General features: G+C 37.8%; 1 protein-coding gene across 6 annotated transcripts in view; it reads left to right on the forward strand.

The window, feature by feature from the left end:
• Nucleotides 1-25544, forward strand: part of LOC110440071 (uncharacterized) — a 66213-nt gene that overhangs the window by 14997 nt on the left and 25672 nt on the right. For 5 of the 6 annotated variants that reach the window (XM_073914713.1, XM_073914709.1, XM_073914712.1 and 2 more), the window contains 2 exons: nucleotides 4381-4414; nucleotides 6593-6668. In XM_073914713.1, the coding sequence (XP_073770814.1) occupies nucleotides 6621-6668 (48 nt within the window). In that variant the 5' untranslated portion in view covers nucleotides 4381-4414; nucleotides 6593-6620. Of the gene's footprint in view, nucleotides 1-4380; nucleotides 4415-6592; nucleotides 8578-25544 lie in introns of those variants that run through there. The other variant, XR_012386307.1, reaches the window with a different exon arrangement.

Raw genomic sequence — 25544 nt, forward strand, 5'->3', positions numbered from 1 at the left:
TTTCAGACGGTAATATGTCTGCTTTGCCGAAGTAACCTCAGCTGAGAAAGAAGACAGAAGAGTTTGGTATGTTAAGAGCTGTGCAGGATTTTTAGTTTTCCGCCAAATTCTTTCTGCAGCTCGAAGTTTTGAGCGATGCTCACGGAGAGCATCCGAGAGCCAGGGTGCAGGAGGACTGGCACGGGCTGGCCTGGATGCAAGAGGACATAATCGGTCTAGACATGATGCTAGTGTGGAGCAGAGTGTATCAGTGGCACTGTTCGAATCAAGTGCAGAGAGTTTGCAAGATGGAGGAAGAGAGTCTGAAACAATGGTGGATAGTCTATTGGGTGAGAGAGATCGTAGGTTTCTGCGAAAGGTAACCAGTGTTGGAGTGTGTGGCGGCTCAGGAGTAATGTGGATGTTGAGAGACAGAAGGAAATGATCGGATATTTGTAGTGGAGTTACTATTGTTTGATCAGCGAAGCAGTGTCGTGTGTAAATAAGGTCTAGCTGATTACCTGATTTGTGGGTAGCAGAGGTAGGTGCTCTTTTTAGGTCAAAAGAGGCAAGCAGAGTCTGAAAGTCTGCAGCTTGCGGTTTGTCAACGTAAATGTTGAAGTCACCTAGCACCAACAAGGGAGTGTCAATATTAGAAAAAGATGAGAGAAGAACATCCAGTTCATCTAAGAAGTGACCTAATTTACCTGGCGGGCGGTAGATGACAACCACATTTATGTAGAAGGGGTGGATAATGGTGACTGCATGGAATTCAAAGGAGCTGATTGTTGGCAGGGACGTTATCAGAGTAAATTTCCATTCTTTGGAAATTAGTAGTCCAGTCCCTACTAGAAAATATTTCTACATTTACTATAAGTAATGGTTAAAAACATCAATCCACTATTTTTGTGTGTGTTTACACTTTGTATTATCTTTTCTTTCAAGTACATAGTGCTTCTATTTTCTGCCACTAAATACCATGCTACCCCCCCCACGCTACGTCTTTGACAAAAAAAAAACCTGGAGTGACATTTATCAGGCTCACTGATCCGATGGTGACATTTTATCAGAGCTTCTCTGGCCTGAGTGTCTAGCTGGATGAAGACAGGCCGCACAGATAAAGATGATGAGCATCATTTCAGATCACTGATATGGTTTTACTACAGGACACTGACCAGGTTAAAACTCTGCATGATTGATTCGTGTCAAATAGCTGGGTCATAATAGTCAGATGAGATTAGAAACTTGTTAACACCAATCTTGCGTCTCAAAGGCTATTACGTTTTCGATATTAGCTTTCAGAGGTGTGCAATAAAATGTTCAGTTACTGATTCTTCTGATTTGCATATTTTCCCAGTAATTCATTCCACAACAATATAACTTAACTTTTATGAGAGAAAGGCTCTAAGGCAGATAATCCTAAACTAGGGCCCAAGGTAACCTTTGTTTGGGCCCTCTCTTCTCAGTGATGGGGATAATAGGGATGGTTTAAATTCAAATTTAATGTAGCCCTTTGTTTGTTTTATTGTTAAAAGCTAACTGAAATTTAATGTTTCAATTAAATGGTGTAAATTAAATCAGATTTTGTTTAAATGTACATACTGTCACCTGACAATGCAGAGACTGCTTGACCGTTGTACTCTGCATTGAACTCCACTGTTTTAAATGGGATTGTTTGTTTTTATTGCAATAAGTTATCATTTAGGCGACACAGTGGCACAGTAGGTAGTGCTGTCGCCTCACAGCAAGAAGGTCGCTGGTTCGAGCCTTGGCTGGGTCAGTTGGCGTTTCTGTGTGGAGTTTGCATGTTCTCGCTGCGTTCGTGTGGGTTTCCTCCAGGTGCTCCGGTTTCCCTCATAGTCCAAAGAGATGCGGTGCAGGTGAATTGAGTAGGCTAAATTGTCCGTAGTGTATGAGTGTGAATAAGAATGTATGGATGTTTCCCAGAGCTGGGTTGCAGCTGGAAGGGCATCCGCTGCGTACAGCGTGCTTGATAAGTTGGCGGTTCATTCCGCTGTGGCGACCGCGGATTAAAAAAGGGACTAAGCCGAAAACAAAATAAATGAATGAAGTTATTATTTAAAATGTTATTAGTTAATATGATCTAAAGTAATATTTTCTATTTATTTAAAAATTTTATTAAATACATTTGGAAATTACCCATGGCAACTTAATGGGTAATGTAAAATAGTTTGATATATTTATCTTTGGCCCAAAGGTCTCGATGATATTTGGTTTTCGGCCCTTTACACAAAATAGTTTGGACGCCCCTGCTCTAAGGCTTTAATGTTGACATCAAACAAAAATTCACCATCATTTTAGTAGACGTGGTAGATCTTACTAATGCAACGATTGAGGAATGCATTCAGACATGGTGGTTGTCTTTTTGGCTGTCCAAACCAGGCATTGATGGGCAGAGTTTGAGTGAACGCTGTAGCCGATGCGTCTGGATCATTTATACAGTTGAAGTAAAAATGATAAGCCTTCCAGTGATTTTTTTTTATTTTTTTCAAATGTTTCCCAAAAAATGTTTAACAGGAATTTTTCGTTAATTCATTCATTCATTCATTCATTCATTCATTCATTCATTCATTTATTTTCCTTTGGCTCAGTCCCTTTATATATCATGGGTTGCCACAGCGGAATGAACCACCAACTTATCCAACATATGATTTACTCAGCGGATGCCATTCCAGCCGCAACCCAGCACTGGGAAACATCCATACACACTCATCCACACACACACTATGGCCAATTTTATTTATTCAATTTACCAGGACTCGAACCAGCAACCTTCTTGCTGTGAGGCGACAGTTCTAACAACTGAACCATCGTGTTGCCTGGAATTTTTCAAAGTATTTCGTATAATATTTGTTCTTTCTGGAGAAACTCCAATTTGTTTTGTTTCAGCTAGAGTAAAATCAGTAAAAAAAAAAAAAAACATTTTATGATCAATATTATTAGCCCCTTTAAGCAGTATTTTTTTCGATTGTCTACAAAACAAACCATCATTTTACAATATTTTGCCTAATTATCCTAACTCACCTAATTAACCTAGTTAAGTCTTTAAAATGCACTTTAAGCTGAATACTACAATATTATGTCATTGTGGCAAAGATAAAATAAATCAGTTATTAGAAATTAGTTATTAAAACGATTATATTTAGAAATGTGTTGAAAAAAATCTTCTCTCCGTTAAACAGAAATTGGGGAAAAATATACAGGAAGGCTAATAATTCTGACTTCAATTGTATGTAGAACTACAGGTTGTCATAGGTGATTTAGTGCTCCTTTTCTGTTTCAGTTATTCAACCTAAATGTCTACGTTCACAAAACAAACGACACACAATGAAAACACGGCTCAATTATGGCGTCCTCCAGTTGTTGATGTTGCTAAATGCAGCGCCTGATTTCTTTGTCGGCTGGGTTACATCACTTCAGAGTTCCAGGAAAACGATTGCTCCATTGAGTTCCTCCAACTAATGAGTTCCTCTGACTACCGGTGCAAAAGCCCCTAATGAGCCTTTACTATACAACATTGGCCTAATGTTTAGAGAATTTGACTTGTATCCAAAAGGTTGCGAGTTCGCTTCTCAGTAAGTTCGTTTCTCAGTATGAGTTGTGAATGAACAGTGCCTCCTTCCACCCTTAAAGGGATAGTTCACCCAAAAGTTAACATTCAGTCATTATTTACTCATTCTTTACTTGTTTGAACCCTTTATGAGTTTCTGTCTTCTGTTAAACCCAAAAGAAAATATTATGAAGAATGCTGAAAACCTCACTTTTATAGTATTTGTTTTTCCTACTGGTTATAGGTTTTCGGCTTTCTTCTAAATATTTTCATTTGCGTTCAACAGAACTCAAGTAAATAGTGAGTAAACCCATGGCCATCACTACACTTTTTCACTTATAACACGCATGTTTATTTTTGAAGCCACCGTGAAATCCATTTAGTCTCAGAGCTTTTGTTCGAGAGGTTGTTGATCAGTCACATCCGGTGAAGTATATAAAAACAACCCCAAGAGGATGAGTCTAAGTCCTTTTCCCACAGGCACGTGGGCCGGGAACATCGAATCATTTTTAATCCAGATAACGCATTCTTGTCACATCTCTGGTTTGCATTTTGTTTTGAAGCATTAATCTTTCCACCTTTCGGATATGTATCAAGATAATGTCCTCAGATTAGGCAGGATTAGCATCAAGCACACATGACAACATTGTACTTAACCTGATTAACCCCACTGGGAAAGATAAACCTCCTGTGTCCACCTCCTCAGTTAATTATGTACTTGACATCCATAATCATTAATGTTATTTACAGACAGCCAACCACACTGGTGGTGGAGAGTGTGTTTACTTGAAGATCAGGTCATTTACAACATCTTCTTTTATTTTACTCAGGACAAAGAGAGCAATGACTCGGATGTCTGAAGTGGTAAGTGCACTCTTTATTTCTATAAATATGTATTCATAATATATATTGTAAAAAAAATGTTGCCATGTATTTAAATATTAGTGTATCAAATGCTTTACAGAAGTATTTAAATTGTCATGGTTTCATATAAATTATTATTTGTAAATATACTAAGAATAAGATAATAGATATTATTAATATCAATAATAGTGCTGGGCAAAAAATAATCATAGTTAATCATTTAAAATAAAAGTTTGTTTTGACAATATGTGTGTGTGTGTGTTATATTTATATGTGTTTTATATAAATGTGATACACACACATACATAAAGACAACCCTTTACAAAACAATGTTGCAACTTAGATATTTACATTTATCTATAATTTGTATCACATATATATATGTAGTTTATATCTAAATATAAATAAATGTTTTCTCAAACATATGTATGCATGTGTGTATTTACACTCCCCGGCCACTTTATTAAGTACACCTTACTAGACCTCCTTTTGCCATCAGAGCTACCTTCTATCCTTCAATCCTTCTTGGCATAAATTCAGCAAAGTACTGGAAATATTCCTCTGAGATTTTGGTCCATATTGACATGATAGCATCACGCAGTTGCTGCAGATTTGTCAGCTGCACATCCATGACACAACTCTCCCTTTCCAACACATCCCAAAGATGCTCTATTGAATCGAGACCCGGTGATTGTGGAGGCCATTTGAGTACAGTGAACTCTTTGTCATGTTCAAGAAACCAGACTGAGATGATTCTCGCTTTATGACATGACGTGTTATCCTGCTGGAAGTAGCCATCAGAAGGTACACTGTGGTCTTAAAGGGTCAGCAACAATTCTCAGGTACTAATGGGCCCAAAGTGTGCCAAGAAAATATCTCCCAAACATTAAACCACCACCACCTGCCTGAACCGTTGATACGAGGCAGGATGGATCCATGTCTTCATGTTGTTGACACCAAATTCTGACTCTACCATCCGAATGGTGCAGCAGAAATCGAGACTCATCAGACCAATCTTCTATTGTCCAATTTTGGTGAACCTGTGCGAATTGTAGCCTTGGTTTCCTGCTCTTAGGACACAGGAGTGTCACTCTATGTCTTCTTCTGCTGCTGTAGCTCATCCAATTCAAAGTTGGATGTGTTGTGGATTCAGAGATGCTCTTCTGCTTACCTCGGTTGTAACGGTTATTTGAGTTGATATTGCCTTTCTAACAGCTTGAACCAGTCTGGTCTTTTTCCTCTGACCTCTGACATCAACAAGGCATTTGCGCCAAAAAAACTGCCGCTAACTGGATATTTGCTCTTTTTTGGACCATTCACTGTAAACTCTAGTGATGGTTGTGCGTGAAAATCACAGTAGATCAGCAGTTTGGACTGCAGCAGATCGTCTTGACCATGTCTACATGCTTTAATGCATTGAGTTGATGCCATGTGGTTGGCTGATTAGAAATTTGCATATCGAGGAGTTGGACACCTGTACCTAGTAAAGTGGTAGGTGAGTATTTACATCATAAATGTACACAGCGGTGATGCAGTGGTGCAGTAGGTAGTTTTGTCACCTCACAGCAAGAAGGTCGCTGGTTCGAGCCTCGGCTGAGTCAGTTGGTATTTCTTTGTGGAGTTTGCATGTTCTCGCTGCATTCGCATGGGTTTCCTCCGGGTGCTCCGATTTCCCCCACAGTCCAAAGACATGCGGTACAGGTGAATTGGGTTGGCTAAATTGTCATAGTGTATGAGTGGTGAATGAGTGTGTATGGATGTTTCCCAGAGATGGGTTGCAGCTGGAAGGGCATCTGCTGCGTAAAACATATGCTGGATAAGTTGGCGGTTTATCTCAGATAAACAAAAGGACTAAGCCGAAAAGAAAAGGAATGAATAAATGAATGTACACAGCACACACATATATGTTAATACAAACATTTAATTTGCATGTAATTAATTGTGATAAATTTTTCCCAGCACTAGTCAATAATTAATAATAATCTGCTTTTTCGATTAAAACATATATGCATGTATATTTTCATAAGCATAAAAACAATGTATAAACTTCAAATTGAGTAAGTTAAAAATACATTAATTGTATTATCACATCTTTTTTTTTTTTTTTTTAGTTTCCCTTTTTATTGATTTTATTTTTATTATGTTTATATATTTTCATTTGTTTGTTACTTCCTTTAGGTTTAGGCCTCCATACACCAGGTTCATCATGAAGCAACAGGTTGCAGTTTTCCCTGGAGGCCACTTGATGGCAGCAGTAAGTCACCCTCTTGTTTGGCACCATAAAGCATGATGACGGGTATTGTGTGTGAGGTGTTTGCAGTGGCACGGCTGTGGGTTGTCGAAGTGGGAGCCAACCAAAAAAAAAAAAAAAACCACACACATAAAATAAATAAATAAATATGACGATTTCTTTCGCCCTCCGTTACGTGCCATTTGGAGATAAGATGTTGGTCCCCGAAGAACACGAATAAACTCTTGCGGGGGTTCGAATGTCATCCAGTGGGGGAGGAAGGGAAAAACAGTGTTTGAGAAACACAAGACAGCCGGCGGTTCTTTGTCTCTGACAGCCATGAGCATTCAGCCCACCAGCGTACAGTGCGGCTGCGGCCTCACCATGATATACATTCAGAGGGGGCGCAGGCGAAGAAAATCAATGTACGAGAGGACATGTAGGTGCTTTATGTCACAGTGTCCCAAACGGAGTAGGAGACAGCACAAATCCTTAAAAAGCAGAGAAATGGATCTGTGCTAGTGCAGGAAAGACAGAAAATTGAGAAGAAGGCGAGAGGAGGAGGGGGGCTGAGGGAGACTGAAATAGGGAGAGGCAGAAAAATGGAAAGAATGGAGTGAATCAACCCTATTTTTCCCCCAGTCTTTGTATTTTACATTCAGCGCAGGTCGCTTCCTGGCACTTCATGGTTTCGACCCAGCCGTATGACGCACCGCTCCCAGATGAAGGGGACCTGCTGCTGCTCGGGCTGATAATGATAATAGTTATGATGATAACAGTAATAACCAACTTCCCATGTCGCTCTCTTCCTGCCAGCTGCTTACGTGTTAGGATTATCAGCGGCTCTGACACACTGCGGTGGAGATGCTGCGCTAGCCTGGGGCGCCAACGTGTGTGCGTTTCTGTGTGTGTGCTCGTGCATATGTGCACTTCGGTGTGTGTGTTTACGTGGTGATGCCCTCAAATCTGTCCCCCTTGCCTCTATTTCCTGCCGATTACACTCTTGCCTGAGGTTGGTGGCCCATTCAGCTGTAAGTCCTGTTCTGATGATGCTCAGGAGTGGGCAGTAACCCACTCGCCCTCTACATCCTTACAGCCCCCTTTGGACATGTGCATCTAAAGGACAGATAGGACAGCAGGTTTAGTCATTGCCGTGCTGTCATTAAATATGTTTACGTTCATGTTTTTGCATGGATATTTTGGGTTATTGTATAAAAAATGTTGAATAGAAACACCAAGATGCAGCATGGTGGCGCAGTAGGTAGCACAATCACCTTACAGCAAGAAGGTCGCTGGTTCGAGCCCCGGTTGGGTCAGTTGGCATTTCTGTGTTGCATGTTCTCCCCGTGTTCGCGTGGGTTTCCTCAGGGTGCTCCGGTTTTCCCCACAAGTCCAAAAACATGTGGTACAGGTAAATTGGGTAAGCTAAATTGTTCATGGTGTATGTGTGTGAATGAGTGTGTATGGATGTTTCCCAGTGATGAGTTGCAGCTGGAAGGGCATCTGCTGCGTAAAACATATGCTGGATAAGTTCATTCTGCTGTGGTGACCCCAGATTAATAAAGGGACTAAGCCGAAAAGAAAATTAATGAATGAAACACTAAGATGCGCAAAAATACAAGTGTATGCAATAAGAGAAGTTTGTTTGGTAAATTCTTTGATCCGCAATAAAAAACTTGTGACTTAAGGATCATCTGACTAGATGGCTAGACTTACAAGTTGACTGATCTCAATGCAAATGACTCTCAAATGTTGTTTTAGGGACTGCTTACGACTCCATTATGAACTAAAAAGCAAAAAAAAAAAAAGAAAACATTTTGGCATTGGTTCAAATAACGAATAATGAGGGATAAACCAGCATTTGAAAATGTCAAGTTTTTGAAACGATATTGGGAACATCTCCTCGTAAACCACAAAAACATGTGTTTCAGTCAAAAACAACAACAAAAAAAATTGATTACAGGACTTTGTGGCCCTGTTCCACATCATCATAAACCTTTGCGGTCTTCCTTAGAGTCCACACTTTCAGGATGAAATGCTGCTTTGACTTGTGTAGAAGTCTGCTTGGGAGCTTGTTTCAGTAACTGCTTGGTGAAAGTGTGCATCAAAGGTGCATTTGTTAGCACCATTCTGAACGCTAAAATGATTAAATTGTCACTCTATGGTCACTGGGACATAACAGACAGGAGCACTCGGTGGCCGTTGTAAGTCCTAATTATCACAAGTCTGAATAAAGTGTGTCATATGCAACAGCAACAGTGTGTGTTTGCTTAGTGTGTCTTCACGAAGTGCCAACTATTCACCTGACTTGCATAGTAGTGTTTTTAGTCATTTATGGCTGATCTGTGTAGACAGAGATTGATTTTCAGTGTTGATGTACAAGAACTCTTTTAGGGTGCTGTAACAACTCACTTTAGTTCAGCTGAATCACACTTAAGTTTGTTTTCTCTTTTGGTGCAGTTTGTCTAGGCAGGTGAGAATCGTGTAGATGCAGTAGAGTGCGCACCAAAAGCAGACCAAACAAGTGTACTGAGATCTGCTTGAAGTGATGGTCTCTGTGCGAACTTTATAAACTAATTATCGAACGGATCATGTCCTATCCTTGATCATGGCTGGACTCACTTTAACAATTATCAATCACAATAAACAGATATAGTAAACCAATCAGATGAATCCAAGCATACAATGAATAGCCCATTTCTCCTTATCTTCGTTCTTGAAGAATTCCCTCATCCACTTTATCTCCTCCTTTTCTTTCTTTACCATGGGAGCTCTCGAGACCTAGCTGATCTCGGTCCCCCTTATATGCTAAAATAACCAATATGTCAGAGCTTAGGGTTCTCTCCTGGGACAACATGCCAAACCTGCAATTAGTATAAGCATTAGCTAAGTGTGAACTCTTGAAAGATTTTCAAATGAACACTGGAACAGTTCAGTTGGTGCGAGAGAATAATGCGAACTTTAAAAAAGCACTGCAAATGGACTAATCCAGGTGCAGTAGTCAGCTGTGCAGTGCATTTTGGGATGAGGTCAAGTATTTGTTGACGGTGCTTTAGCTACGTAGCACTATGGCTAACAAACTCTTGAATTGACAATGCATCTGTATTGTTTTCGGTACATTAAAACATTTCTTTCCAGCCACATCCGCTCTTCATTCTTGAAGGTATAGTTTGTCTGAAGTGATTTATTTAAATGATATAATATACAATGCCCAGGGGGGCGTCATGGTACCGCAGTGGGTAGCGCGATTGCCTCACAGCAAAAAGGTCACTGGTTAGAGCCCCAGCTAGGTCAGTTGGCAGATCTGTGTGGAGTTTGCATGTTCTCCCCATGTTTGCATGGGTTTCCTCAGGGTGCACGGTTTCCCTCAAAGCCCAAAGACTTGCGGTATAGGTGAATTGAATAAGTTAAATTGACTGTAGTGTATGTGTGTGAATGCAAGAGTGTATGAGTGTTTCCCAGTGTTAGATTGCAGCTGAAAGGGCATCTGCTGTGTAAAACATGTGCTGGATAAGTAGGCGGTTCATTCCGCTGTGGCTACCCCAGATTAATAAAGAGACCAAGCTGAAAAGAAAATGAATGAATGAACAATGACCGAATTCAGCCAACACAGTCTCTCCATCGTGTTGCATCGTCTGCTGTTTTTTTCAGGGGTTTTGTAGGAATATTCCCACATGTTAATTCTGACCAATCCAAATGTCCTGTGGCTGCCGTCGCATCATCCAAGTGGATTCTACACACTGGGGGTGGTGTGGAGAGACCTCCCTCATGATTGTGAAGCACTTTGGGTGTATGGTCATACACGATAAGTAAGCTATATAAATATACATTACATTACATTACAAATGCAGGTTGGGAAATATGTTCACTGACACATCTGGCCATCGAGTCATGGATGTTGTTACATGACTGCTTAAATTTAACTGGTTAAGACTAGAGCAGTCAGTGTGGTGTGAAAGAACCAAAATGGCTAAAAAGTGCTAGGGTGTATCATTTGCTGCCTTTATGTGAGAGAGAAAAAAATTTCAGAAAAGTGCTTCACAGCCCTACTAAAAACAAACAAACAATAGAAACCATCACAGAATTAAGTTTTGGTTTCTGACACAGAAATAAGTTCTGGTTTCTGAGTAATTGTTTCCAGTTCCACAACAAATACCACTAAGGACATTATAAACCATCAAAATCTAACTGTCAAACCATTACATTTTAATGGTTTCTAGTATGTTTTGGAGCATAACTCATTAGGATTTATTGGTTTACAACCAGTAGAAGGCAAAAATGACAAGAGACCCAAGGGGCCATTATAGTTCCAGATATGGTCAATACAATTTCCAATAGTTTCATTAACAGTTACACATTCTATTAATGATTTTTGATGTATTTGTTTTTCAGCAGGGAAAACTGTTCCTAAACCTCAAGCCTCTGAAATCCACACACAGTTGAAGTCAGAATTATTAGCCCCCCTGTTTATTTTTTCCCCTCAATTTCTGTTTGACGGAGATATATTTTTCAACACATTTCTAAACAATTGTTTTAATAACTCATTTCTAATAAGTGATTTATTTTATCTTTTTCCATGATGACAGTAAATAATATTTGACTAGATATTTTTCAAGACACTTCTATACAGCTCAAAGTGACATTTAAAGGCTTAACTAGGTTAATTAGGTTAACTAGGCAGGTTAGAGTAATTAGGCAATTTATTGTATAACGATGGTTTGTTCTGTAAACTATCGAAAAAATATAGCTTAAAAGGTGTAATAATTTGAACATAAATTGTTTTTTTAAAAATAAAAAACTGCTTTTATTCAATTATATATATATATATATATATATATAAAACAGATAAGACTTTCTCCAGAAGAAAAAATAAGTGAAGTTTATTCAAAAACTAATTTCGAGAGGATCACGTGCTTATGATTTATCACGTCCAGTCTCGCATTTGCTAATCACTAATCTTCCAATCATATGAGCCCTAAGGCACCATAAATAGTCTAAGTTTTCAGTTCACTTTATCTTCGTTTGGAAGAAACCCCCATCCTCCCCTATTCTCCTCCTTTACCTGTAATTGGGCGGCACGGCGGTCCAGTGGTTAGCACTGTGAACCACACAGCAAGAATACTGCCGATCCTAGTTCGATAGGACCGGTGAGTGTTTCTGTGGGGAGTTTGTATGTCCTTCCCGTGTCCGCGTGGGTTTTCCCCGGGCTCTCCGGTTTCCTCCCACCATCCAAAGACATTCAACATACTTAACAATCAAGCTGGTCTAATTCCTTACGTTCCCTTAGCTACAGCGGCAGGGGAGTTCTGAGATCCACCGAGCTCAGGCTCCCTTCTTGCTCTGCCAACGGGAGGAAGCCCCGGGCTCGAGGAGCCCTTGAGCTCGGGGCTCTCTCCCGGGACAGCATGCCAAATAAGCTTTGTAAATCATCAGCTAAGTGTGAACTCTTGAAACATAATCAGACATACTGTGACAATTTCATTGCTCTGTTAAACATCATTTGGGAAATATTTAAAAAAGAATAGAAAATTCTAAGGGGGGCTAATAATCCTGACTTCAACTGTGCATTTTGAGCTTCAGTTTTTTTTTTTTAAATTAAATAAAAAATTATATTTAAAATGAAATTTATGTGCAAAGAAACACAACAACTTTGGATAGAAACAGCTATAACCTCTTTCACTTTCTTTGTTGCTAAATTGCATTTATAATAAGAAAGCTTGTCTTGCCTGACTACCAAGAATTCCACATTTAATTCAAATGTGTAAAAGATATCTGATAATTAACAGTTGCCCATAGCTCATGATTCAGAGGTATTTTCAACTAAGCATAAGCTCAGCCCATTTATTTTCTTTTGTGCTGCTTCGGTAAAACAATTTCCACCTTATCACAAGTGTAATTAAATAATACCACACAAGATGTTATAAAAGATTTCTAGTGTAGCCTTGAGTGACTCATGGACACTCTTTTGCCTAGCAATATTTTACCAAGCAAGAAAATATTTACCATTATGCTTGAGCATCTTTGTAAAAACACTGTCAAATTTTTTCTAAATTGTTAATAATATAGTGCGTATAGGAGGGAATTACACAAGACAAGATGTTTTTTTAATTCAATGAAATCATTCTTTGATTATTTTCTATATATACATCAAATTTTGGTCTTTTAAAAATGGAGATGTTTAAAACTGAGCACAGTGCTACATGTAAAATTATAATAATACAGCAGAAGTTGTGAACATTGTTGGTGTTTTGTGTTTGCGAGTCTGACTCACAGATACTCTTTTTTTGCCTCGCTACACATTCGCAGGTATTCCTGTCATGTCTCTCATGCTGATGACGCTCTGACTCAGTAACTAAAAATGACATCCTTGATTTGTACTCGCACAAATGCGCAGAAAGGACTTCTGGTCTGAGATCATACTAATTTTGAGGTACGAAGATAAGCAATTAAGTCAATTAGCTAGAAGTTAAGCTTCTATTGATTTCCAAGAATAGAGTCTAAAAATGCTGCCAGTGAATCGACACAAGCACGCACGTCGCTCCTTGCATTTCATGGCAAGAATGGCTCTTGCTTTCGTAATTAGCTTTCTTTGGATATGTAAATAAGCAGATGTTACTTTTAGTTAGTAGTTAGCAGCCAAGATTCCCTAACAGGTGGAACCCAGAAATTGGAGAGTCAATTTGATCCAAATCCAGATCTTGTATGACCCTCTGGGGACCAACAAAAAGAATTTAGGATCACATTTTAGTTTTAGGATTACATTTTTTGTTGCATTTGAAATTAGCTGGCTGGCTTTACCTGTATACTTTTATTTAAAAAGATGGTTGGGGAGGTTTACTGGTATGTATAGGTTTAAAGGGATAGTTATTCATGCTCCACTTGTTCCAAGCCTGTTTGAGTTTCTTTCTTCTGTTGAACATAAAGAAGATATTCTGAAGAATGTTGGAGAGAAAAGCTGCCATTGACTTCCATGATATTTTTTCTATCAACAGCTGCTTTTTTCCCAACATTCTTCAAAATATCCAACTAAACCTCACTTTTAAACCTAGTGGCTAATACATATGAATTTGGACGATCTCATTTCTACAATTCAGTATGATTTGCTCATCCTCTAGTGATGGTTTAGGGGTGGGGGATTTTGCCAACACAACCTCATTGGAAATATGTACCCTGGGCTACATTTTTGGGAATTGTAAAATATGTCCTCAGGTCTACAACTACGTCTGTATTTTGTGTGTAAACAAACGATACGGTGTGGTATAGTGCCAAAACATCTTTTGTTAGTTTTCTCCTGACTGCTTACCTCTGTATGGTTGGCTTTTTCCAGTGCATTCAGTTTGCTTGGTAGATCGCCTTGTATGGTGTCAGACTTGGGACATGAAGCCAGTTGACAAGTTTTTTTATAATCTGATGATACATCGAACTCCAGCAATAAATAGAAAATAGACTTACAATTTTACCCACAGATTTTTTCTGTGTGCAGCATGATATTCTCACAATGTTGGTCTTGCCGTGTCGGTGTTGGTGTGTTCTTAAAAAAAAAACATTCTTAAGTGCACTTTTTAAAATGCCTTGTCGTGACTTGTAATGAGTAAAAATATAATTATTATAAGTAATGTGTAATATTAGTAAGTACAGCAAAAAGTATTCTACTAATGTAATCACATTCATTTTGTAATGCGTAACTCCCAACATTGATCATAATATATACAATTTTTTACTTTAATGCTAAACCGGACATTTGATTGTTATGTACATACTGTAGATTTTCTGCATGGCTATAGAAATTTCATTTTACTTTGTAGTTTAAAAAGGGGAATGAAACATTTTATAAATAGCCACTTTAACTTAATTTGGTTGTCTATTACATATTTAAAATATATAATAAACAACAAAAAGTTGGGACAGTATGGAAACTGCAAATAAAATGGAAAGTAGTGATTTCTGTATTGCCTTAGACTTGTATTTCATTGCAGACAATACGAACACAAAACATTTCATTTTATTAGTAAATATACATTCTTTCCTTTCATTCAGACCTGCAACACTTTACAAAAAAAGGTGGGACAGGAGCAATTTAGGGCTAGTAATCAGGTAAATTTGTTAAATAGTGATGTAATTTAAAATAGGTGATGTCAACAGGTGATTGTAATTAAGATTTTTTACAAAAGCACATTACAAAGTAATGTCTACGGAAGAGGATATAGGTATTAGACCGGCCTGCCTGCAGTCCCGACCTGTCTCCAATAGAAAATGTGTGGTGCATTTTGAAGTGCAAAATGTGACAACGAAGACCCTGCACTGTTGCCCACCTTAAGACTTGTTTGCAGGAAAAATGGGGCAAAATTACACCTGAAACACTTGATGTTTTCAGTCCCTAAACGGAACACATTAAATAATGTGCTTTTGTAATGTCTAAAATAAAATACAAGTCGAAGTAAATTTAGAAATCACTTCTTTCTTTTTTTATTTGTGTTTTCCATACTGCCTATATACCATACTGAATATAATATAATATAATATAATATAATGTAATTTAATGAATCAGAAAATAAATCATTGTACATTCTACATAATCATTATATTACAGATCAGAATTAAATGTTATAGATTGTTAACATACAAAACCAAGACAAGAAAATTAATTTAAAATAAGTAATATTTTAAAATACATCTACAATTATTATATTGTATTATATTATTTTTTATTATATTGTATTATATTATGATATATATTATATATTGTATATTTTTATATTATATTATATTATATTATATTATATTATATTATATTATATTATATTGGACATAAAACTGTGACAAGAAGCATCTCAGAGACAGCACACAGAAAGCGCTATAGTGGACATAAAAAGGTACTGCGGGGTCTCAAGAGGATAATTGTATCATGAAAGCATTTAACCTCGGGTTCTCCCATTGGGACTGCAGCCGCGACACTAAATCACTCCAAACAAAACCTCCTTCAAACCCCCTAAAAACCCAGAGCTCAATATTACTCTATAAGATGTTTATTTCTGTTTGTTTTTTTACAGCTAGAAAACATTTTAAAAACGTCACACTAGAAATTTCAAATGAAAGACGCAAGTTGCACAATATTTATGAATTTCTGCCTCCACATCATCATGAATCACTGAAGAGGCTGCAATCCCAGGTGCTTGCTTTTTTTATACCGTAATTAAAAACCACGTCGTACGAGCACGACAGAATTAATTGTTAAAAATTGGGCTCTTAGTGTGCAAATTTGCCTTGAAACAACAGACTTAATTACTGGCCATAAATGAAGGAAAAGACCCAGTGCCATTAGTTGTAGGGCGACGGGCATCGTAGCCATTAGTAATGGGCTAAATTGGGCTAATTTTCGGTGAGGACCACATGTGATGGAGTGATAGAGAGGAGGGGGAAAAAATAAGACAGAAAGAGATGGGGGTGGAGGACAGAAAGATGGGGGTTTGGAAATGGTGAGTAATGAATCCGCTGCCAAATGAAGTGTATGAGTCAAACATTTAGGAATTGGATGTTCTGTAAATTAAAGATGTTTATCATGACTGCTGCGCTTTCAGCTGCCTTAAAGCGTCTTTTAAACATGTGCCAGTGCTTCATTATGGGCCGGTCTAATGATAAACATCTGCTCAGTGGGACAATTCTAATTTATGCACCTTTGTTCTGAAGGATTACTGCTTTCCTGTGCTATTTTCGAAAATGCTGGATTAAGCGCAACCCTACTCAGACAGAAATAAATGCACAGACAGTTTTATCAGGACACCCAAAGCTTAGAATTGTACAGTTTGATTTATATTATATTATATTATATTATATTATATTATATTATATTATATTATATTATATTATATTATATTATATTATATTTAAGCTTATAATTGTAGTTTAATTATTATATTGTTATATTTTTATTAATATATTATATTATATTACATTATATTATATTTAAACTTAAAAATTGTGATAGAATATTGATGAATGTAATAAAACTACAAAGATAATAGAATTAATACTCTTATAGCCAATATAATTATAAAAACAAATATTTAAAAGGGGCGTGATGCTTATTAATTAGGTATTTATTCATATAAAATGCATGTTTAATAATATCAATTATAATATTATTCAAAATTGTACAATAATGAAAAATATGTCAATGACCCTTTAAGTAACTCTACATATATACGATAATTTGTTTATTAAGGTCCATGACAAATCTAAGTACAATTTTTTTTTTAATTGGCATTATAAGTTTTAATAATATTATTGATTTTTTTTTTACTTAAAATGTCCATTACAATGACAATGAATAAAATAATGACAATCAAATTTAAGACATCCTCGTAGCCCGATAAAATTAGTACCCTTATAGCTCATACAATTTTAAATATTTAGAAATAATTAAAGGGGCATGATGCTTATTATTAAAGTATTTTATTTATAAAATGCATGATTAATAATAATAATTAAAATAATACAATAATAAAAATAGACCCTATGACCCTTTAGTTAACTCAAAATATTTATAATAAAATAAAAAATACACATTACATTGTATTATATTATAGTCAAAATTGTGCAAATATATTCATGAATATAATAAAAACATTAATGATAATACAGTCTCTTATAAATATTTTAAAATATTTAAAAGGAGCCATGATGCTTATTATTGAAGTATTTATTTATAAAATACATGATTAATAATAATTATTAAAATGATACAAGATTAAAAATAAGTCAATGACCATTTAGTTAACTCAAAATATTTATAATATAATACAATCGTACACATTATATTATATTATATTATATTATATTATATTATATTATATTATATTATATTATATTATATTATATTATATTATATTATATTATATAAAGGTGATATATTGGCGTAGTGGTTAGCACATTCGCCTCATAGAAAGAAGGTCTCTGGTTCGAGAAAAACTTGTGCTGGATAAGTTGGCGGTTCATTCCGCTGTGGTGACCCCAGATCAATTAAGGGACTAAGCCGAAAATTATATTATATTATATTATATTATATTATATTATATTATATTATATTATATTATATTATATTATATGACAAGTCTAAGTATAATTTTTTAAATATGCATTATAAGTATTAATAATATTGTTTTGTTTTACTTAAAATTATTAATTACAATTATAATGAATAAATTAATACTTAAGGCATTCCCATAGCTTAATTTTAAATTTCTATCTTTTAAACAAATAAAATAATCCCATCAAATTTGTTAAACCTATAAACAGTAAACAGAAAAGACGAAAATCCTAGCACATTCACATTTGAGCACACATGCTTTTTTTACGCAGCAGTGGTGCAGCCAAACAAGCACGTGACAGCACCAGCTCGTCATCTCGCCTTCCCAGATAAAGACTGTGCACGCGGTGATAACGGCCATCGTCTCGCCTCTAGTGCCCTTAGGGTTTTAGGCAGAATGGGAGAGGCTAATCTCAGACACAATAACCAGCAGAGATGACAGACCAGCAAACCGCAGCTGTGTCACGCCACCATGCACACACCACACATTAGCCATTCACAGAGAAAATAAAACCTCACTCTATACCAGGATTTGCCAAATGGCTGACTGCTTACTTGTGTGTGTGTGTATATATGTGTCGTTTTATAGTTTTATGTAAACTATGATATAGATTGGTCTTTGTTGGTGTGCATTTATCCTTCAGCCCATGTTGGATAGATTGGCGCACATAAGCGAGTGTGATTAGTCTTTTATTGTGGTCTTTTCTTAAAAGACAATTTTCTCCCATCACACTCCTTTGACATCTGTCCCTTTTATGTGCTCCGCCTGATAGGAGCCTGTGTGTGTGTGTGCTATAGTAATGGTTTTGTGTGCTTTAATCCTGGTTCCAAAGCTAAGGATGATAGAGCAACTATATAAACAGTTTATATATACATGTGTGTGTGGGACTAAGACGTTTCTCTTTCTTTGAACCTCTTTGAACCCGCTTTAACCTCCACATTTTTGATCCCTCATATCAAAGAAGCTTAGATGAAGGAGAAAATGTGTTTGTTTATTTACGTGTGTGTGTGTTTGTATACATTCCAGATTAATTTTGAAGATCTGTTAACCTCCACTTCAAAGTACTGCTGTGTGACTGAGCCCCAAAAACGATGACAATGACTGTTTGTTATATGTTTTGACCGTTGTTTAATGGTGACTCACCTGCTTGGTGCATATTTCTTTGTCTCTTTGTGTCCCAGTCTGTCTTTCTCTGTATCTGTTTTGTCTGTCTCTTTCTCCCCGGCTCTCTCTAAATGTAAAACGAAAGCCCGCCCCCGACAGGTCACTTTACTAATGTGAAAAGACACAATTTCAGATGCGTGTTTGGCATCGGAATTACCCGTCGACCAATCACCGGACAATACACATCATCACCCTTCGCTCTGTCATGATGATGTCACAGGGTGTGTAGAGCGTGTAGTGTGTTACGTAGCGAGTGGGCACGCGGCAGTGCGGAGCATCGGCTCAAATCGCAGATTTGATGTGAGTGTCGCCCAGCTCTCTCTCTCTTTTTTGACTTTCTTTCCCACTCCACCCTTTTTTCATTTAACGTCACATTGGCATCAATCATCACTTTCCTCTTACCCCCCTCATCCATCTCTTTCTGTCTTCTCCATTGCGGTTCCTTCTCGCCATATCAGTCTGTTCATCCTCCCTTTTCCATTTATCACGTCTACATGATTGTTATTGCTCATTTGCGCGCTGACAGTATTAAAACACCTCAGGCTTACAACAGCTTGCTGTGCCATTTTGTATTTTTTTTCCCTCCTCCTGAAACAACCTGAAAGTGGGAGTGTGCAAAACGAGCACACATCATAAACGCCACATGCTACATGGGAATTAATCTGTCAGACAAGTAAGGACTGTGTGCCAGAACGGCTGCGTGCGGGTCTGAAATCATCTTCATTATACTTGCGTACTACTCGTCCTTTTGGTGGTCTATCAGAAATTATTTTAAAAGGACAGAAAATGCCTTTATTTCACAGCCAGGGGTGATTGCTGAAGCGTTTCAAAGCCATTTGACTGAAAATGAGCGCAGCTCAAGCGTGGAAATGGCAAGCTGTTTATGATGTCACCTAAACCCTGACTCACTCTGTAGGTTTTTCTGAAATTGAACGTCGGCCTGATCTCTTTTGAGATAGCGGCTTGTTTTACGCAATTAAAAAGTCGTTTTCTCTCTCCTCCCCTCGCAGCAAAATCTGCCTGACATTTGTTCGCCATGTTTTGAGCGCCGGGCCAATGGTTTTGCACTCGGCTTACCCGTTTCTGATTGAACAATGACCAGAGTCTCGACGCTCTGAGGTCGCTCCATTAGGGTATTTATACTAAAGCACAACGATCCCTTCAGTCCAATCAGCAGCTGCCATATTAGAGCTGAAATGAAATGGTGGTGTGTTATGTTTTGCTTTCGTGCTCTTTGAGAGTGCGCTGCCGCATTGGCCAATCATCAGCGCAGCGTGCAGTCTCTTCCGTCTTTGTGATTTCTTTGGAATGCTGTTGTTTGCTTAAATTGCTCTCTTCTTGCACAAGAAAGCCGGAACTGAGCGAGAAAGGGCGGCTGATTGCGGCTATTGTCTAGCGAGTGTGGCTCATGGGCACTCACGGGGTAATTGCTGCTCAAGGAGGCTGAGGCGTGCACCGAAGGGAGAGCCAGTGTGTTTGGAAGGAGGATGAGGATGGTGTCGAAAGGGTTTCACTTTTATAATTTATGATAATTTCCCCAACAGCGCTCTCTAGTTAGTAAAAAAAACCCAGAGGGACTCTCAAACTAAGCTGTACTAACACACGCTCCCATTGTTTCATGAAAGACACACGGTACTCTGTGAAGGGCGAGTGGGAAATGGGAAAAAAACAATCGAAGGGGTTTGATACCAGTCTATTGTGCAGCAGCGGCTTATAACCTGAAGTCCCATCTTTCACCGTGATGTGTGTCTTTGCCTCGCTCGAAGGCAATGTCAGCGAGACGGAAATGTTCAGAGAATAGTCTGAGCCCCGGAGCCATCATGATTTTTAAAAGACGTTATCTGTTAATGCGATGACGACGATCTTTGAGGTTTCATTCCACTTGAAGTACGACTTTTGTCAGATGTTGTTTTGTGCTATCTCGTAAGATACATTTCCTTTTAAACCCGGAGCTGGGATGACTTTCGTTCATCCATTTCGTTTAATTTATAGTGTGACACCTGGAAGGTTTACATCCTTGTAAACACTCGCTCTTTCTCCCCTCTCTCTCTGCATCTGGATCCCTTTTGACAAAATGCAGAGGTTGTCTGTAATCTGCATTTGCATTGATGAGTGGGTTTGCATTAAGGTCGATGTATATAGGGTTTTGCTGGCCTAAAATGCTAGTTGCTGGGGTCTTTGAACGTTCATGTTATCATATGTTGGCATTATAGAGGGGACAGTGAGGGGAGAGAGAGAGGGAGAGAGAAAATGTGTGTGTACACTGTATATAAATTGGCAGGTTGTAATTAAATGTGCAGACCTCTCTACTATCTCCTCCTCCAGCTCTGCGCCAGTGACGCACAAACGGCTGCAGCAAAGTGAGTCATCCAGCCCTGAGGATCACCAGCCCTCCCTCTATCTCTGTATCCCCCTCTTCCCCAGTCCCCTCTTGTACCTCTTTCTCTCTTACCCTCCTCTATTCAGTCCCTGCCACTCCATCCCTCATCCCCTTTTCCCCACTGTCCCTCCTGATTTTTCTAGTCACATGTTTTTTCACTTATTGACCGCTCCCCCTTCACCCTCACGCGAGTCTCTTTACATTTGTCTTTCTGTCTCTCTCCCACTAAATTTTACTACTTTTTCACTATTCTCATCTTCTGTCCTTTTCAGTCACTTTCTTATTCTCGTATAGGCTCTATTATGTTTTGCCGTGTTTTTTTTTTTCATTCACATCAAATCAATAAATTGGATGCATTACGTGAAATAGTCTAGATGGTGGAAGTTTAAGAAAGAAAGCAGCATAAAAGTGAAAAGTCAAAAGAAGATGTTTGTCGCAAGTCATCTAGACTGACATCTAGAAAGAATATATATATATATATATATATATATATATATATATATATATATATATATATATATATATATATAGGTGTGCATATGTATTTACACTAGCAAGTTACCTTATATGAAATCATTTTCTTTGTGAGAGATGATTTAATGTAAAAGCTAAACAAAGTCCTGACTCAATTTATGACTCATTTTTAATCACTACATTTTCCAAAGTTGACTGATGCAACCAGAACTAGCTCAGAGGGTGATGGGAAAGTGTACTTTTCCCACTATTTTAATCGTACGTTCTTTTTATGCAGCGGAGATCAAAAAAATAACAGGTAACACTTTATTTTGATGGTCCATTTGAGTATTAGTAGACTGTCTGCTTAATATCTGCTGATACTGCTCCTTCAACAGACATTTAACAGACTATAAGAAACTTTGCAAGTACATGTCAACTTATACTAACCCTAACCCCAACCTAACAGTCTACTCATAATCTAATGAGAATTAGTTGACATGTAGATGCAATGCAACAAACGGACCATCAAAATAAAGTGTGACCAAATAACAAACCTTGTTTATCTACAATCTAGAAGTTTTAACTTTGCAGTTTTCAATCACCTCGCAAGATGGTGAGCTGCTCTAAAGTGACAAAAACCCTTTGATAACAGGTTTTCCAAATGAAGGCCAAAAGAATGACTCTTTCAGTCATAGCAAGGCTGAAAGAATTTTGGCCAGTGGTCCAAAATCTGTGACTTCTAGTTCATTTATTTTCTTTTCGGCTTAGTCCCTTTATTACTCAGGGTTGCCACATAATTGAACTTATTCAATTCACTTGTACCGCATGTCTTTGGACTGTGAGGGAAACTGGAGCACCCACAGGAAACCCAAGTGAACACTGGGAGAACATGCTAACTCCACACAGAAATGCCAACTGGCCCAGCTGGGGCTCGAACCAGCAACCCTCTTGCTGTGAGGTGACAGCGCTACCCACTTCGCCATCATGTCACCAGATTTCTAGTTACTTTACAATTTTAATAATTCATTCAAGTCCCCTCAAATGGCTGGTTGTCCTTGATAAACATGCATGAGAGGACCAGTTAATGCAGAAAATCTGAAAGGGCAATAGGTTTAACGCTGCAGCTGAAATTGCTCGCCAGTTCAGAGCTGAACAAGGGATCTGGTCTCAGTATAGTGTCTTGATGTTTAATAGAGTTTGGAATGAAAGCGCTGCAGTGGCTAAAAACTCACCTGCAGAAAGAATCATAGTTCAGAGACGACAGAGACCTTGTCCAAAGTTCACTTCAATTGTTTTAATTGTTCACTTTAATTTATTTGTGTCCAATGAGAAACATTATGTTTATTTACAAATAGAGGAAGGACTAAATCCAAAGTGGGCGGCAGGGTCGTCTCACAGCAAGAAGGTAGCTAGTTAGAATCCCGGCTGGGCCAGTTTGTATTTTTGTGTGGTGTTTGCATGTTCTCCCCGTGTTCATGTGGGTTTCCTCCGGGTGCTCCGGTTTCCCCCACAGTCCAAAGACATGCACTGTAAGTGAACTGGATAATCTAAATTGGCCGTAGTGTATGAGTGTGCGCATGAATGCGAGAGTGTATGGGAGTTTTTGCTGTAGAATAGCTGGCGGTTCGTTCCGCTGCGGCAACCCCTGATAAATAATGAATGAATCCTAAGTGCTTTTTCTGTAACATGCGAGTTTATCCTTGCATTCATCCCACAATCAGCCAGCAGTTTCCATACACAGCAACGAGCCTGTCACAGCAAATGGGTAAAGCAGTCGCACCTGAAAATATTAAAATAGTAAAATGGCCAGCCCAGAGTCCTGATATTAACCTGATTAAAATTTGATGGCTTAGAACAGGGGTGGGCAAACTCGATCCTGGAGGGCCGGTGTCCTGCACAGTTTAGCTCCTGCTTATAGATTCTAGTGATCTTGAAGACACTGATTAGCATGTTCAGGTGTGTTTGACTAGTGTTGGAACAAAACTCTGCAGGGACACCGGCCCTCAAGGATCAAGTTTGCCCATCCCTGGCTTACAAACATACTGCAGTCAACAAACTGGAAGAGACCAAGATAATGTGAGAGACTTGTGAGATCCTGTGGCTGCAGATGTGCTTTGAAGTTATTCCAAGCAATGGCCTCTACACTTTCTACTAAATTTAAATTCTTGTAAGTCTCAGAAATGTTTTTCTTTGAGTTACAAACATTGCTGTTCTCAAAATGTTTAAACACTGATCAACTAGTATGGGATTGCCACAGGTAAGATTTTTTTGAATTTTGAACGGTACAGAAAATATTTCTGAAAAGATTTGATCTCTAATTTTTATTGTCTACTGTAAACATCACTTTATTATTCTCACAGATTGTGTTTTGACATCTTTTTTCTATCTACATCAAATCACAATAAATACAAATGGACGCAGTAGATAAAACCAAATTGCAGTTTGACAAGTAAAAAAGTAACAGAAGGGTGAATAAATTGAAAGAGTTCTTGATCACAAGTAACTGTATAAACATACCTTTTTATGGTATTATTTTAAACGTATAACTTTGTTTTTTAACCAAAACAAGCAAGAGTTTAGCGGAGTGTACAAGTTATTGTCAAACAGGTCTCTTGGTGACAATAAAAAATATGAATCCTTTTAATTTGAATATGAATGCTTTTTCAATATTCACATCCTCCATATTTTCAGGCCCTTTATCACCATATAACTATTTTTTTCATTCCTATGAAATTGCTAAAAAATGTATGCATTAGATGAAAGGCTCCAAATGGTGCTCCTTTCTAGAAAGAAACATAAAAACTGCATAAAGAGAGAAAAGCATCTTGTGTCAAAGATGTGTCACAAGTGACTGTGTACAGGTGTCCATATATACTGGCAAGTTACCTTGCAAAAAATAATGTTCTGTTTAAAAGAGATGAATAACATGATTTACTATATAAGCTAAACAAAATTCTGACTCAATATATGACTCATTTGCAATCACTACATTGTCTAAAGTTGACTGTTAGAACCAAAACAAGCTCAGAGGGGGTTGGGAAAGCGTATGTATAATTGCTCAAACAACTGACTATAAATCAATCAAAAATGTTGCTTATGTGCCTGGTGCTTTGCCACTGCCGAAATTACAGCATTGTGTGGATTTTGAGGTCATACGCTACTATTATGTCCGTTAAGAATTTTTGGAAGAAGTGGGAAGCAGACCGATCACATCCATGAGTCATGTAATTGTGAGCACTGCCCCGGTTGGCTTTGACTAAAAAAAAGAAGTTCATCCCATGAGAAAAAAGAAGCAATTTAGCGCCTAACTTGCCGTGGTTATCCAATTAGCTTCATCTAAAACGCAGCTATGCATGGGGAGCAACATACTGATGTCACCATTTAAACGCTGAAACACAATCAAATGGAATCTATTCTTTTATTAAAATGAAAGTGGCTGTAGAATAATGGCTGAGTGGGGAGCTGGCTACCCATATAAATGAAAAAAGAAAGCGGAAATGTAACTTTTTTTTTTTTTTTTTGAATTCTCGAAGCGGTTACAGCTGTGACTCATTCAGCTTGTTCAACCATTGCAGCTGTGCCATGACTAGCTAAAGAGTCATACGAAAAAACTTTTGACTTCCCTACTTTTGTCTCTTCTCACAATAATGCATGGGAATTTGTTTAATTGCAAGAGCAAGCTTATAAATCAGCTGTAGGTTGTTGTATTCTGGTTCTGTTTTTACCACAGTAAAGAGTAGAGCTGGATGAAAATTACATTACACAACATGTTTCAACTTCTTAGTGTGCATTTGATTTGCTACAGTATAAAAC

The sequence above is a fragment of the Danio rerio genome, chromosome 10 (genome assembly GCF_049306965.1).
Source record: "Danio rerio strain Tuebingen ecotype United States chromosome 10, GRCz12tu, whole genome shotgun sequence".
NCBI classification, from domain to species: domain Eukaryota; kingdom Metazoa; phylum Chordata; class Actinopteri; order Cypriniformes; family Danionidae; genus Danio; species Danio rerio.